Source organism: Typopeltis vanoorti, chromosome 11 (genome assembly GCF_054136105.1).
Source record: "Typopeltis vanoorti isolate ZY-2024b chromosome 11, IOZ_Tvanoo_1.0, whole genome shotgun sequence".
Taxonomy (NCBI): Eukaryota; Metazoa; Arthropoda; class Arachnida; order Uropygi; family Thelyphonidae; genus Typopeltis; species Typopeltis vanoorti.
The window spans coordinates 29,221,273-29,236,588 of record NC_143559.1 but is presented as its reverse complement, the minus strand read 5'-3'; the positions used below and the strand labels follow the sequence as shown (position 1 = coordinate 29,236,588).

Sequence of the window (15,316 nt, the reverse complement as noted above, 5' to 3'; positions counted from 1 at the left end):
GGTATGATAGATACTGTATGAATGTCAAATAGTTGTGATGAATATGATTTGGGGCCTCCCTCGATGAGTCTAATGACTCCCTGGAGTTGCCCGTAATAATAGTAATAATAATTATACAGTCAATTTGGTTTCTATAGATGTCCCCAGGGCTTTTCCATGTATATATTCTTCCTGGAGGATGTTTAAATAGTGTGTTGCCAATTATTAGGTCATTGGTTTCACAGAATTGAATTAATCTTTCACCTCTTTCATTTCTGATCCAAGCCCTTGGTTTAACAGACCCTCACATGCAAAATGAGATTTTTTCTGAACCTACTTTTGCATTTAGGTTGCCCATTATTATAATAATATCATCTGACTTAGCACTAGAGATTGCAGTTTGGATGTCTTCATAAAATTGTCCCAACTCTACATCTGGGTGGTCCTGGGTTGGTTCATATTCTTGGATATTATACAAGTTGAATGGTTGTGCAGTTATTTTGGCTGTTATGATTCTGTCATTTATAGGCCAATATCCATGTAGAGATTTTGCAGTTTCATTACTTAGGACAAGTGCTACTTCATTAAGGTGTAAGTCACTGCCAAAGTAGATTATAGTGTGATTTTTCTTCATATTATGCCTGTATCTGTTCACCTCACTTCACTGATACCTGCAATATCAGCCTTCATCACTTCTAATTCCTGGATTAATTTGTCTAATGTCAACCCGCCTCATAGTGTCCTGACGTTTGATGTTACAATTTTCAAGAGATTGCTCCTGGTTTTCAGACAAGGGACACCTGAGAATATCCTCCCCAGAAGGTTTCGGATGCCATCTTCATACTAAAGTTGTGTGTTTCATTACCTTAATAGTTCTTGTCTTACAATTCCCGGTTTCAAGTTCTTCTTTCCTGTAGCTATAAGAGGTGAATGTTTCAGGGGGTCTCAACCACATCTCTAACTTCATATTGTGACATGGTGTGTTTCATGGTTCACTATGGATAAATACATGGTGGGCTCCAATCTCTTCCATGATGACTAGTCACGAATCCCTTAGATGTCAGGAGTGTGCCCTCGATGTGCTGTACATCTTGCTGTCATGCTCTTGATGGTCATTGATCAGTCAATGTTGATTCTTCTGCCATTTTGGCCATTCCAGACCTCCTGCTCATAAAGGTTGACATTCTCTGTTTACAGCATTCTATATTGAGACCCTCACTTACTTTAGCCTGCCAGCCAAGACAGTTTACCAGGATGTGGCCGCTGGTATGCACTACCATTTTCTTGGAGCCATAAGTGAGAGTTGAATGTATGCAAGGACCAGAGCCCAATATCCTGACCCTGAGATCAATGGCTGACATCAATACTAAGGCTACCACTCCATATACCCATACAGATTATCTATAGATTATGTGATATCGCTTAAGCTTTTATCCATCTGTTTGCAGTAAAAGCTGATAAAATTATAATGTCATTTGGTAAATGCAGGTCTTAAATTTGGGAATAAATGGATTCTCATTTGTGTCTCAGCATAGAATGAGTAGGAATATTTTGTATTGTAAGTTAATGCATATGATCAACATTTGAATTTAATGCAGATTTATAACTCTCTTTAAAAAAAGAATTTGATGTCTTTATTATAGGTGGTTCTCCCAGATTTAGCAGTAATTAGGATTGCTGTTTATGATGAAAACAGTAAAATGCTTGGGCAGCGAATATTGCCCATGGATGGTTTGCAAGCAGGTAGGTTATTAAATTTATTTATTTTCATTAATACAAATGGATAGTGCCAATTAAATACACAAGAAGAATCCTTAAATAGTGAGAGACAAATACATGATGAATATTAAATATTTAATATGTATAGAAAGGCATTAATGGAGTAACAATTTCCTCAAAACAGTGATAGAGGGGAAAATCCTCAATAAAAGAATGAGGGGAAGACCAAGAATGAACTTCATCAAACAACTCTGTGAAGATTCAGGAACAAGAAGATATGGAGAAATAAAGAGAATTGCCAAAGAGAGGAACAAATGGCAGGAAGAATGGTGTGCTACAGCCAGCTAGTCCATGGACTGAAGGACCACATGATGACTAGAAAGGCATAGATGTTGTTGATGATTCATAATAATGTTTTACATTATAAACGACACAAAAAGAGGAAAAAACATATTTATTAAACTCATTAATATTTCACTTGTTTTCTAACCAGCATCATTAGAGCAATTAGAACTGTGATAAGCACACACTACTAAACTACATAATTGAGGAAAACAGATTAAATTGTAACTGACAACAGAATTAATGTACTTACATGGTGCCCTCAATGGATTGGATAACCACAAAGTTAATTTAGAGAAGACAGGCTATCAGGTCTTAAAATGATTATCTCCCAGATCTTTGGTAAATTAATTCACCCATACTTGTTGAGGTTAGGGGGGTGCTTTGTTGCTGAAGCCAGTTCTAAAAAATAGTCTCTCAGACCTATAGTGACTTTTATGCAATAAAGATTTTTCCCTCCATCTGATCCTATGTGATGAAGTATCCAGAGCATGTTCTGCCAATCCTAACTAATATAATTGATTGCAGATGTAATTTTTGTGTTCTTCAAGGCTGATGTTAACTGATCTACCAGACTGTCCAAAGTAGGTCAAACCGCAGACATGAGGAACTTTATATACTCTAGTTGTTCAAGAGGATGCAGATCTTTATGAGAACATATGAAGATAGCCAGCTGAATGAAAGGTTTGGAAGTGGAACCTTCACCACCTTTGCAATATGTTCCCTGAATTTCAGTTTTCTATTAATCACCATAATTAATAGAAAAGTATTAATCATGATGATGATTAATAGAGTTTTGTATTAATCATCACTCCCCAGATCTCTTATCTCCCTTACTTCTGAAAGTACAGCCCCTCCAGTCGAGTATGCCGCCTCCCATCGATGTATCCCAAACTTCAACTCTTTACATTTTGCTGCATTAAACCGATACTCCATTCATTCACTCATCTGTCTAGTTTATTCAAATTCTCTTGCAGGGCTGCCACATCTGCACTATTACTAATAACCCTTCCCAACTTCACATCATCTGCAAACAACTGAATATTTAAGTGAACTAATTTAGTAGTCACAGTTTTATAGGTTTTAGCTAGATAAAAAATGGGCAACATTAATGTGAGAAATATTACATTAGCACACATATTTAGTCTGAGACTGGAAACTTGTGCACAAAATGTTTTTTATGCACACATGAGGCAACAAAAATTAGAGAGAATATTTCTGACAGCCTCCAATTGGCCTGAATCCAGCTTGTTTCTTTTCAAGTTTCCCTTCTATAATTTTCTTTAGTCTCCTTTCAAGTATGCTTATGTAAATCTTATCTGAAATATATAGTAAAGAAATTCCACTGTAATTCTTCCATTCAGTTTTATTTCTCTTTTTTTTATAGTAGATTAATACTCCAATCATTCAGAATTCGACCTTATGACTTTTGGATTATTAGTGTAGCAACTATGAAACCTTTATACCTCCATATTTGAGCATTGCTGATTGAATATCATTTACTCCAGCTGCCTTTTCACATCTCAGGCTTTGAAAAGGTTTTATCTATCTCAAATATTGATATGTGCCCCTGTTTACATTCCTCTTAAATATTTTGTACTACTGTTCTGTCACTGCTTGTTTCATTTAACAGCCTTTCAAAGAAATTACTCCAGATATCCAGAATATTTTTAGTTTCAGTTTTTATGTTACCATTATCAAGATACAGTATAAGGAATCATCCCTGATTCCTTGTACTGTATCTCTTCATTCCTAGGTTTTTATTTCCTATTTTTGGTAAGTCAATATTCATACCAAAGTCTTCCAGTGACTTTTGTTTAGCTGCTTTTAACCTAGCTCTCTTATATTTTTCTCTATATTCTCTTAGAGAATTTACCAACTTACTTTCTAGGACCTTTCAGTATGGTTTCTTCTTTTCCTGGACTGCTTCTTTAACCTCTTTAATAAAATAATAAAATATTTCTTTAAATGCTTCTTTAATAAAATAAGAACCATTGAGTTCTTATTTTATTATCATCATACAGCTTTACCACATATCTCCCTAACTGAATCAGTCAATGTTTTGTTCAGTTTGCCACTGAGACTCCAAGGTTAGGTTAGGTTCTTCTTTTCACTCTTTCATTTTTCCTTCAATATTGTTTATACAGTTGCTGCTACCATCCCCTTGTAAAAGCTTTAACATGAAGTTGGTATATTTAAAAATGTTTAACTATTTTAAGGAGTGTTCTTCAAAAATGTAGTATGCATATCATGAACATGAAGCCGTTTTCATAATAAGATAGTATTAAATTGTATAAAGGGAGTCAAAATATATGTAGTGTGTGTGTGTATATATATATATATACATTTTTTTTTTTTTGAGTGAAAATATATGTAGTGTGTGATGGCATGTGTTTGCAAATCTCATCCATGAAAGGTTGAAAAGTTTTATTTTCTTAACTTTGTACTGGAAAAAAAGAGCTGTGCTACATACTATAGTCTTATAAATGAGACCATACTATGGTCTCACTTGTAACACCTGAAGAGGCCTAATCCCCCAACAATATCTTGTGAATCCAACTCTAGACCAGGTGATTCAAGAAGTCATTCTCTGGTAAGTCCTCCATGCTTCCATTGTGCCTTAGAAGATATACAGAGAGAGAATATCTTGAAATCAGCCAGAGAGTGCAAAGCTTACTAAGTCTGTATAACTTTGCTGACAGTATACACCTTTAAAGGGTACAGTTGCAGAGGTAAATTTTGGAATCATGTAGTGTTCATCTTGAGTAGGTGCACAAAGTCTTTTTCAGCATGGTATAGACAGCTTTCTCGTGATCATGGATAATGAGTGGTCTCCCAGCTCTCACAGCTTATATGTCAATAATGACTAACTCATCTCCTCTCTTTACTACAAGATCAGACTTCTTCAATCCAATATTAGTCCTAGAATAGGGTTCTGCTGCTGTTATTCAACCTTCATTCTTCAACTTATTTTCTGTAACTCTTATTATTGCATTATGTTTTCTGACATGTACAGAAAACATAATGCAATATGTCAGGTGCGATAACAACATTGAGCAACATGAGCTAAAGTTCCTGTTCTCTGCCAGCCTGCTCTACAGTCCTTCTGATTACTTCTTCCCCAATTTGTACAAGTTCAGGTCATCTGAGCATTGACCTAATTAAATCTATATATTCAAATTCAGGCAGTACATTATTATTAGCACTGTTTATAAACCAAGAGTAGATAATCCGGAAATCTCTCTCTCCAGAGACCAAACATGGAACTTTTCTAACTACTTCAACCCTCTAATAACTATGGTGGTGGTCCATAAAATCAATCTACTAAGTAAAGGCATTTACAAAACATCCATAATAACCAATGTTTTGCAGAGAAGGAAAGCGCAAGGATCAGAATTTGTTGTAGTTGTGGGTACAAATGACTTAGTAGTAGGTAAATGATAATAGTGTTGTTGGAAAAGTCATTAGCATTTTGCCAAGATATGACAATAGTGAGTTGAGGAGAGCAGAGATAATGAACAGCAAGATGGCTGAGTTGCACGAGGCAGGGGGTTCAGTTTGTAAATCTGTGGAGTGATGTTGAAAGTTTATTTTTCACTTGGTTAGAATATAATAAATTTAGTTTAATCCTTTATCCAAGTGTGAGAAAACAAAATTTGCTCCTGAAAGTATCTTCAGGACTGGGGTAAGGCGGTACAACACCAGGGCGACTCCTTGCAAAGGTGGAGAAAGCTACCAACACTCCTATCTCAGGATCTCCTATAATGCAAAACACATCTCCTTGCAGATATGTCTAATGTTATGCATTAAGGGAAGGGCCACTACCTATCTGTGCAGTGAATTTGAAGGAAAGTTGGAATGGTTTAAAGTTGATGGATTACATTTCATTAGGTTTGGTGTTGGGCATTTATAAAGGCTATTGTTTGCTGAGAAGGCACAGAATCAAGAAGTTAATGTAGCTAGTGATCATAATGTACTTGTGAAGCAGGATAGCACAGCTAAACAGATTGTATGACAGGACAAAGATAGATACAAAGTTGAAGATTTGGTTCTGGCAGAGCAAAGGTTATGAAATGCATACAGGTGAGGATGAGACAGGTATGAATGGCAATCAGAGTCAGGATCAAGGAAGTGGGGGGGGTCAGACTGAAAGAGGGGGTGTGGTATAGCAGCTTGAGTAGAGAATGTTGGCACTAGTAGAATGGTCTCAGAGATGCAGGGGATTTTATGTTTGTTATACAAATGTAAGGAGTATTTGAAATAAGAGTTTGTTGCATTGATTAAGTCAATATATCCAAAGATAAAATGAAACTTGGTTGTCTGAGGATGATGTGATTTCAAGAATAGACATGGAAGTATATGCAGTTTTTCTGAAAGGATAAGAAGGTGAAAACAGTAGGAGAGGGGGAGCACTGTGAATGATTGCAGAGGAACTGTGTCCTCAAAGTATGGAAGTTGATAGTACAAGTACAGATTTTAAATCTGTGGTGTGAAGGTGAAGTTAACAGGCTAGTATATCTGTTAGGATGTTGCTATCGGCCAGGAAATGTAGAGAATACTGATTGTGAAATGCTTATACAAATTTTTTGGGCATGTAAAAAGAAGGTGATCCTGATGGGAGACTTTAATTACAAGAATATAGAATGGAAGGAGAGGAGAGTGTACAGGAACAAGGAGAGTGAGTTTGTGGAATTTCTGAGGGATAAAATGTCTTAAGAAGCATGTGACTGAAGCAATTAGAGTCTTTAGTGTTTTGGATTTGGTGCTAACTTTACAAGATGTAGTTCTTAACGAGGTATTAACATTGCTGCCAGTTGGTGAGATTGATCATGAGGTACTTATTTGGAAAGTGGTGAAACAAGAAAAGGCTACTTCTAATAAAAAAGGATATATGTGGAATTATAAGGTGCGTGATTATGGAAACTCTGCAGTCTCTATCATCGATACATTGGATAGATGAGCTGTGCAGAAAAGATTTTTATTTTTCATGGGAATTCATAAAGCAGTATCTGACAGACGCAATGAATAACTACGTACCAAGGGTTAAGCGAGTAAATGGAGTAGGAGTAAAATGGATGAACAGTGAAATTAAACAAGCAGTGTTGGGGGAAAAAATGTTATGGAGGAGGTTCAAGACAGGCGGTGGCAATCAAATCTATGAAGAATATAAAGTACAGCTAGGAAGGTGAAGTGCATGGTAAAGAAAAGAAAAAAAAAGCTACAGAATGAGAGCAGATTGGCCAGTTAGGCCAAGGTTAATTCAAAGGAATTCTTCCACTATATGACAGGCAAGAGGAAAAATAATTATTATTCCTATATTTTGCTGAAGTTAAATCAACATCTTCAGAGATTAATACACTGGTATTGAACATGTGCATGCAGACACACTTCAGTAACAAAGATGCAATAGGAGAGATACAGGAAGACCTAAAGTCCTATAATTATGCCACCTGTTGGGTTTGGTGGGGCATTCTTCACTGTTGGGCTGACTGTCTGCCGATGAGGGTTTCCCACATGAGAGGCAGTTTGATACAACTATCTTTGTTTAGGTTGGAATAATTGGTAAGAGCTGCAGCAGATTCGAGAAAAAGCCTCTCGAATTTAAATTTGCTTCAGTGGAGTAAGGTTGCTTTTTTCCAGCGAATTGTGTTGAGTATCCAGGACATGGTCTGCTAATCCTGAGTGGTCGTAGTGGGGGAAATGGATGCAATCCTGATGCTTTATTTATTTTATTTATTTGTATGGAGATTCCTCCCTTTTCTCCCCCATCCCTATTGGGGTGAGTTGAGAAACCGTTCATTGAGAAAAGTTCGATTCTCTTCATGGACGAGAATCGAACCCAGGTTTTTCTGACCAAAGGGCTTCGTCTATACCAGTGTTTCTTGACCAGGGGTGCAAGCTGGAAAATATTCCATCATATGTTGACTATTTAAATCACATTTACTTTCGAGAAGAAAAAAGTTATGCAAACTAAATTATATTTAAGATATATAATCTTTCAACCCATACAGAATTATTCTATTTCATCAAGAACCATTAAATATAAGTTATATTTTTTATTTGTTATATTTTAAGAAATTAAAACCACTATATTCAAAAAATATCCCGAATGTACTGCCTCTCATGCATGCACCCAAGCCTAACGCAAGGATACTTGCTGCATGTACACTCGCCATTGTCATGAGAAACGTCATTTTGTTGTGTACAAACGTCGACAAAGTTGATCAAGTGACAAACGAATGCTATTTTTTTTGGTTTAACTAGCAGTAATCAGTAAGTAAAGAATAATTGATTAAATTTTTTCTCTCAAATTTTGAAAAGTTTAGTAAGAACTAAAATTTATTTTTGTTTACACATTATTTTATAATTTTCTTAAGGAACCATGGCCAAATGCTTAGTTAAATAATATGTAAATATTAATTTATTATTTGTAATAATCCCTGCCATGTCAAAAAGGCGATTATGTTGCTGACGGATTTACTTGTGCAACAGAGAAAGACAGTACTCAAAGACCACAATGCATTTTATGTTGCAAAATATTTTCAAACTCCAATCTTAAACAGTCAAAGTTGTTAGAACATTTCAACAATAAGCATGGTAGTAAAGCTGCAGGGCATACACTTAACATCTTGAAGTCTAAGAAGGCATGATTCGTTAGCAGCGATACGATTACAAAATTTGAATCTGCGGTAGTTCAAAAGGTTTTGTTAGAAACTTCTTATCAGGTGGCATATCTGTGCATAAAGAAAAAAAAAAGCCTCATACAATAGCTGAAGAATTGGTGAAACCATGTGCATTGAAAATTGCGAAAATTGTATTAGGTTCTGAAGCACGTAAGAAAATTCAGCAGATTCCATTATCAAACGATGTGATTCGATCACGCATTCAAGACAGTTAGGATATTTTACTGCAAGTAGTACAAGATATTAAAAACAGTCCTCTGAAAGTGTGTATTCAATTGCACGAGTCACATGATGTTGATAATTGCAGTGATTTATTAGTATTTGTGCGATACATAAAGAAAAACGAAATTTTGGAAGAATTTTTATTTTGTGATCAACTGGAACTGACAGCAAAAGGAACTGATGCTTTTAATCACATTAAAAACTTTTTTTCTTTAAACATCAAATACTAATGGATGTGATTAGTTCAATATGTACTGATGGTGCACCTATTATGTTAGACAATAATTCTGTTTTTTTTTTGCCTATATCAAAAAAGAAGTACCGCAAGTTACAATAACACATTGCACGTTGCACCGCCATGCACTTGAATCAAAAACTTTGCCAGAGAACTTTAAAAAAAATTTAGCTGTAGAGGTAACCATAGTAAATTATATTCGAGGACGGGCGCTTAATCATCGTATCTCTCATGCTTTTTGCGAAGAAATCAGTGCTAACCACAGTGTGATTCTTTCCAAGGGACGTATGCTTAGCACGGTTTGAAATGCACGAGGAGATTATTCAGTTTCTTACTAACCAGAAGTGTAATTTAGTTCGAGTCTTTGAAAGAAGAGATGAAGTAATCGATTCTTAGCAGATATTTTCACTCACCCAAATGAATTAAATATATCGATGCAAAGGTGGTAAGAACATAATAACATCTGGTGAAAAATTATTTGCTTTTATTGAAAAACTAAAAGTTTGGATACGTTGAGTTGAAATGATAATTTTGCAAACTTTCCCTTGCTTGATGAAATTGTTCTGTTAAAACGAAAAAAACCACAATTTTACCTGAAATTGTAATACATTTGCAACAAGCGAGTGATTCTTTTCATGGATATTTTTCCACGGGAGATATTGGCAAAGAGCAGAGGTGGATACTGGATCCATTTCTTTTTTATCTTAATTCTATAAACGATGGTAATTTAATAAAAGATGATCTTATTGAAATGCGAGCCAGTGCACGTATTCAAATGGAATTCGAAAATTGGATTTAGAACAATTCTGGTGTACTCAGTTAGAACCATTTCCACAACTGGCGAAGGCAGCATTGCAGATGCTTCTACCATTTGCTACCACCTGTCTTTGCGAAATGGGATTTCATCACTTTTGCACATAAAAACCAAAACCTGAAATCGCTTAAATGCAAGTGATGATATGCGTGTAGCCCTTTCAAAAAAGGAACATCGCTTTCAAAATATTATTATGAAAAAGCAACAAATTAGTCACTAAAAATTGATATGTTATTTTGGTTTTATGTTGATACATATATGTATATGTATTTTTCAATAAATTGTTTTGCAATAAATTTTATTTTCTAACAAATAAAAAACAAATTTTTTCAAGGGGGAGGGGGTGAGAATATAAATTGAAGTTCACTGGGGTGCAGACCAGTAAAAAGGTTAAGAACCACTGGTCTATACTGACTGAGCTACAGAGGCTTGGCAATCCTGGTGCTGTGATATATATATATATATATATATATATATATACACACGGATGTTGGCTGTCCTACCTGTTTGTCTATAGCATGAACAGTTTCAGCTGCAAGGTATCTGGTACACTCGGGCTAAATCCAGAGGTTGTAGCTTGTTTTTGGGAGAGCGGATAAGGGTTGCTAACTTTTTTTGTGGTTTATAAGTGGTCACAAGATTGTACTTTTTTAAGATCTTGGCCACCTTTACTAAGAGGCCATGAATATAGGCGCTGGTGATGGATTTGCTATAATCTATGTTTAGAAGAAGGGGTGGGGAGAGTGTTGGTACATGGCATTAAAATTCTTTTTATTTGGTGGGAGGTGTTGCCATTGGCCAAAAAGTTGTTTTTTATCTGGGCGAGTCCTGTGTTGAGTGCAGTGTTATCTGGGCAAATTAATTTTATCTGGGGGGACTAGGGTTTTTATAGTTCCAAATTGTTGGGAGTTGGGAGGGGAAAGGTTATGTGACTGTTGATGGATGTATTTACCTGTGTGTGTGTTGGGGGGGGGGGATATGTAGACTATGAAGGTCAGAGATCCATTTGGTTATCTTGTAACTGGGGTGTCTGAGAAGGGCAGATTGTTGTTACTTTCTATTTCTGTTGTGAACTGGCTCCTTGGATGTTTGCTGTTCAAATGGGATAGAACAGTGCATAAGGTGTCCCAGTCATGCAGCTGGATTGCAAACTCATCATCCACGCAGTGTGGCCAGATAGTGGGTTTGGGGAGAGGGAAAAATTTAGGGCATTCTTCTTTTCAAATGTCTCCATGAAAAAGTTAGCCAAAGAGGGGGAACCATGATTGTACCTCTGTTCGTTTGTAGAATTTTCCTTGCCAAACAAAATAGCTCAAGTTCATAGTGAACTGAAACCAGGTTGAGATATCAGGAAGAAATTCTGCTTCGATAAGAGCCAAGGTTTCCTTAAGTGGGACATTTGTAAATAAGGAGGAGACATCAAAACTGACATTAAGTCAATGTTATGGAGAATGATGTCTTGTATACTGGATTTAAAATGGGCTGAGTTTTTGATATGTGATGAGGTATTGCCAGTGGTACAAGAAAGCACTTTGGCTAAATGTGTAGCTACTTTTTAAGTGAGTGAGTATGTACCATCAACAATTGAGCGTAGAGGTACATCTTCTTTATGGATTTTTGGAAGTCCATAAATACAAGGGGAGGGACTGGAATTTTAGGGTTTTTAGTTTTTTGGTCACAATCTGCTGGCCAGGAAGTGACATTTTTAGCAGTCTATGGATGATTGTGATCCGTGTGTGTGGGTGGAGATCATAATTTAGTTGGCACTAGGTGTATCTGTCTTTAAGATGGGTGGCCATTTGTTTTTTATTGTAATCTATATAGTTTAAAATGACAGTAGCATTGTCCTTGTCCCCTTTCAGGATTATTATTATTTTTTGTTATTTCTGAGATGTAGAAGGGTTTTATATTCTCTGTTGGGCAGGTTGCTTTCAGGCAGTTTCACCGTGATAGCCTGTTGGCTACATAAGGCCTAATATTGATGGCTTACTTAGTCCACCTGGCAAAATTAATTGGCTCAGATAACATTGCACTCAACACAGAACTCACCCACCTAAAAAACACCTTTTTGGCCAATGGATACACCTCCCATCAAATAAAATAATTTTAATACCACATACCGACTCCCCCTTCATTGCTGATGGATTTGCTGTAATCTGTTTGTGATGTCTCAGAAAAGTTAGCCAAGATATTAAAAAAGCACAATCTTGTGACCACTTATAAACTGCACAACAAGATAGCAACCTTTATCTTCTTCTTCTTCTTCTGCAGCTTCTCCCACTTAAGTGGGGTCACTGTTGATAATGAGTCTCCTCCACACCTTCCTGTCTTGGGGTGTCACCGCATCCAAGTTCTTCATCCTCAAGTCCTCTTCTACCAGCTCCCTCCATCTCTTCTTTCGCCGTCCACGCTTCCGCCTTCCTTGCACATCCATCTGCATGACCCGTCTTCCTACATATTCGTCCTCCCTCCTCATCACATGACCAAATCATCTCCTGTATTTTTGCTCCTAAGTTCATAACTTTCACTGTTCCTCTGACATAGTCATTTCTCATACGATCATTTCTGGTTACACCGCACATCCACCTAAGCATTCTTATCTCTGCAACTTCCATCCTGCTGATGTTATTTTTCCTCAGGGCCACAGTTTCCATAGCATATGTCATAGCTGGCCTCACTACTGTCCTATAGATTTTGCCTTTCAGATTGATCGGCACCCTCTTATCGCATAACACTCCAGCCATCTCCCTCCAGTTCCTCCAGTCCACTTGTATCCTGCATCCCACTTCCTTCTGAGCTCCTCTATCTTCTTCCACTGTTGAACCTAAGTATCTAAAGTCTCTCACCTTCCTGATGACATTTCCTTCCAGCTCCAGATCTGTCTCCTGTCCGCCGCCCGCTGTGCAACACATATACTCTGTCTTACTTCTGCTCAGTCTCATACGTCTCTCTTCCAGTACTTTTCTCCACCTTTCCAGTTTAGTTCCCGCTTCTTCTCTTGAATCTGCACACAGCAAGATGTCATCTGCATACAACATTGTCCAAGGTGCATCTTCTCTCACCTCTTCTATTACCACCTCCATCACAATATTAAACAGAAACGGACTTAATGCTGACCTTTGATGCAAGCCAACTGTTACTTGAAAACTTTCTCCAGACAGATCCGAACACTTGTCTTCACATTTCCCACAACAACCTGACATATTTCTCTGGCATCTTCTTCTCCCTCAGACACCTCCAGACTTCTTGCCTTGGCACTCTATCGTATGCTTTCTCCAGATCAATAAATGCCAGATTTGCTCCCTTTGTTTCTCTCGATACTTTTCCATCATCTGCCATAACCCAAAGATAGCATCTGTTGTTGATCTACCAGGCATGAAGCCAAATTGTTCCTTTGCAATCTCCAACTCCTTTCTCAATCTACTATCAAGAACCCTTTCTTGATGTCCCACACAATAAAAATCCTTTCTAGGATTTTCATTGTGTGGGACATCAGCTTTATTCCTCTGTAATTTTTACAGTCTTGTGCATCCCCTTTACCCTTGTAGATGGGGACAAGAGTACTCTCCCTCTGTTCCTCCATTCCTTGGGTATATTTTCCTGTTGGCAAACTTTCATGAACAGGTCCCACAGCAGGTCAATTCCCTCTTCCCCTAGTGCCTTCCATGCCTCCACTGGAATTTTGTCGGCGCCCACCGATTTTCCATTCCTCATCCTCTTCATGGCCTCCGTCACTTCCACTCTACTGATGTTCTGCACCATCTCCTCTGTGAGTCCTTGCATTTTTCTCATTCAAAAGTCTCTCAAAGTATATTTTCCATCTGTTTCTTATGTCCACATCCCTCCATAATACTCTTCCTTCCTTCAGATAGCAACCTTTATCTATTTCTCCCAAAGAGTAACTACAACTACTGGATTTACCTGGAGTGTGCCAGCTATCCTGCATATGCAATCATTCATAGATATGGAAAAACAGGCAGGACAGCCAATGTTCCTATATTGGAGCACCAGGATTACATCTGTTTCCACCACTATAGCTGCTCAGGATTAGCAGACCATGCCCTGGATAGCCAGCACGGGATCTGTTGGAAAAAAGCCACCTTACTCCACCAAAGAAAATTTAAATTCGAGAAGCTTTTCCTTGAATCTGCTGCAGCTCTTACCAACTATCCAACCCCCAGACATATATTGTTGTGTCAAAGTGCTTCTCATATGAGAAACTCTCAACAGCAGGCAGTCATTCCCCCCCACCAAGAACACCCAACCAAAGCCATTAGGCTTGCTCCATCTTTGTCACTGAAGTGTGCCGTATGCACATGTTTATTACCAGTTTATTAATCTGTGAAGATGTCGATTTAACTTCAGCAAAATATAAGAAGTAGTAATTAAATATTTTTAGTTATTATCTAGTCTACATTGTTAATTTCCTTAATAAGATGCTGAAGAATCAATGCATAAGCCTAAACACCAGCATTGCAATGGATTTGGTGGAATTATTGAATGAGCCCCTGATCAGTGTGTAAAAATAATCATAATTTATAATTATGAATCTTTTTACAATTATTTCTCTGTTAGTATATTATTAGTTTTGGTTTCATAACACATATATCGGCACTTGTGATGTGCCCGTTATTGATATTGTTATTGTCAAAATGGAATATAAACCATTTGAAACTGATACACTTACTAGTTTCTGATAATCTGTAATAATTCAAGTCTTTTTTTTTATTGTCATTTAAAGTTAAGTGCAGTGTTGAGATATTTGTTGTGTTTTGTAAATGAGCATAAATATGTAGCACTTCTCACTTGCTATTTACATGAAGTGCATATGCTCACAGAGGAGATTGATGTGTGATTGACAGCTGAACAGAGAGAGCATTCGGTATCAGGGTAATGAGAAAAATAAGAGAGGGCTAATGGAAATTTGAGAACGACAACCAGAGAATTTTCTTAGGAAGTTTTTAAGCATTACTTGACAGTCGAGAGAATATTAATAGAAGGTTCCGAAAAGGAAATATATAACTGCGAGTCTTTAAACTAGAGGAGTTGAGACTGTCAACAAGTATTTAATAAATAAAAGAAGATATTTCAGTCGACATTCTAATTGAATGTTTGAGGAAATGCTGAATGAAAAGTTTCATCTTCTGTCTTAAGGACATCAGATTACTATGGAAAAAGCACTTGGTAAAATCTGAAACTGTAAAGGGGCTTAACATGAAGAGTTCAACTTAGATATCTTGTTTATGAAGTAGTAGAAGAAAATTATTTCTCTGGTACAAAAATTGGTAAATTGTGCATCAAATAGAACTGCCAGAGGTGAGA

General features: G+C 36.9%; 1 protein-coding gene across 1 annotated transcript in view; it reads left to right on the top strand.

Moving 5' to 3' along the window:
- LOC150101406 (1-phosphatidylinositol 4,5-bisphosphate phosphodiesterase-like) overlaps positions 1-15,316 on the top strand; it is a 675,244-nt gene that overhangs the window by 520,795 nt on the left and 139,133 nt on the right. Inside the window, exon 22 of the mRNA XM_090400793.1 lies at positions 1,623-1,722. Coding sequence (XP_090256919.1) covers positions 1,623-1,722 — 100 coding nt within the window. The remainder of the gene's footprint in view (positions 1-1,622; positions 1,723-15,316) is intronic.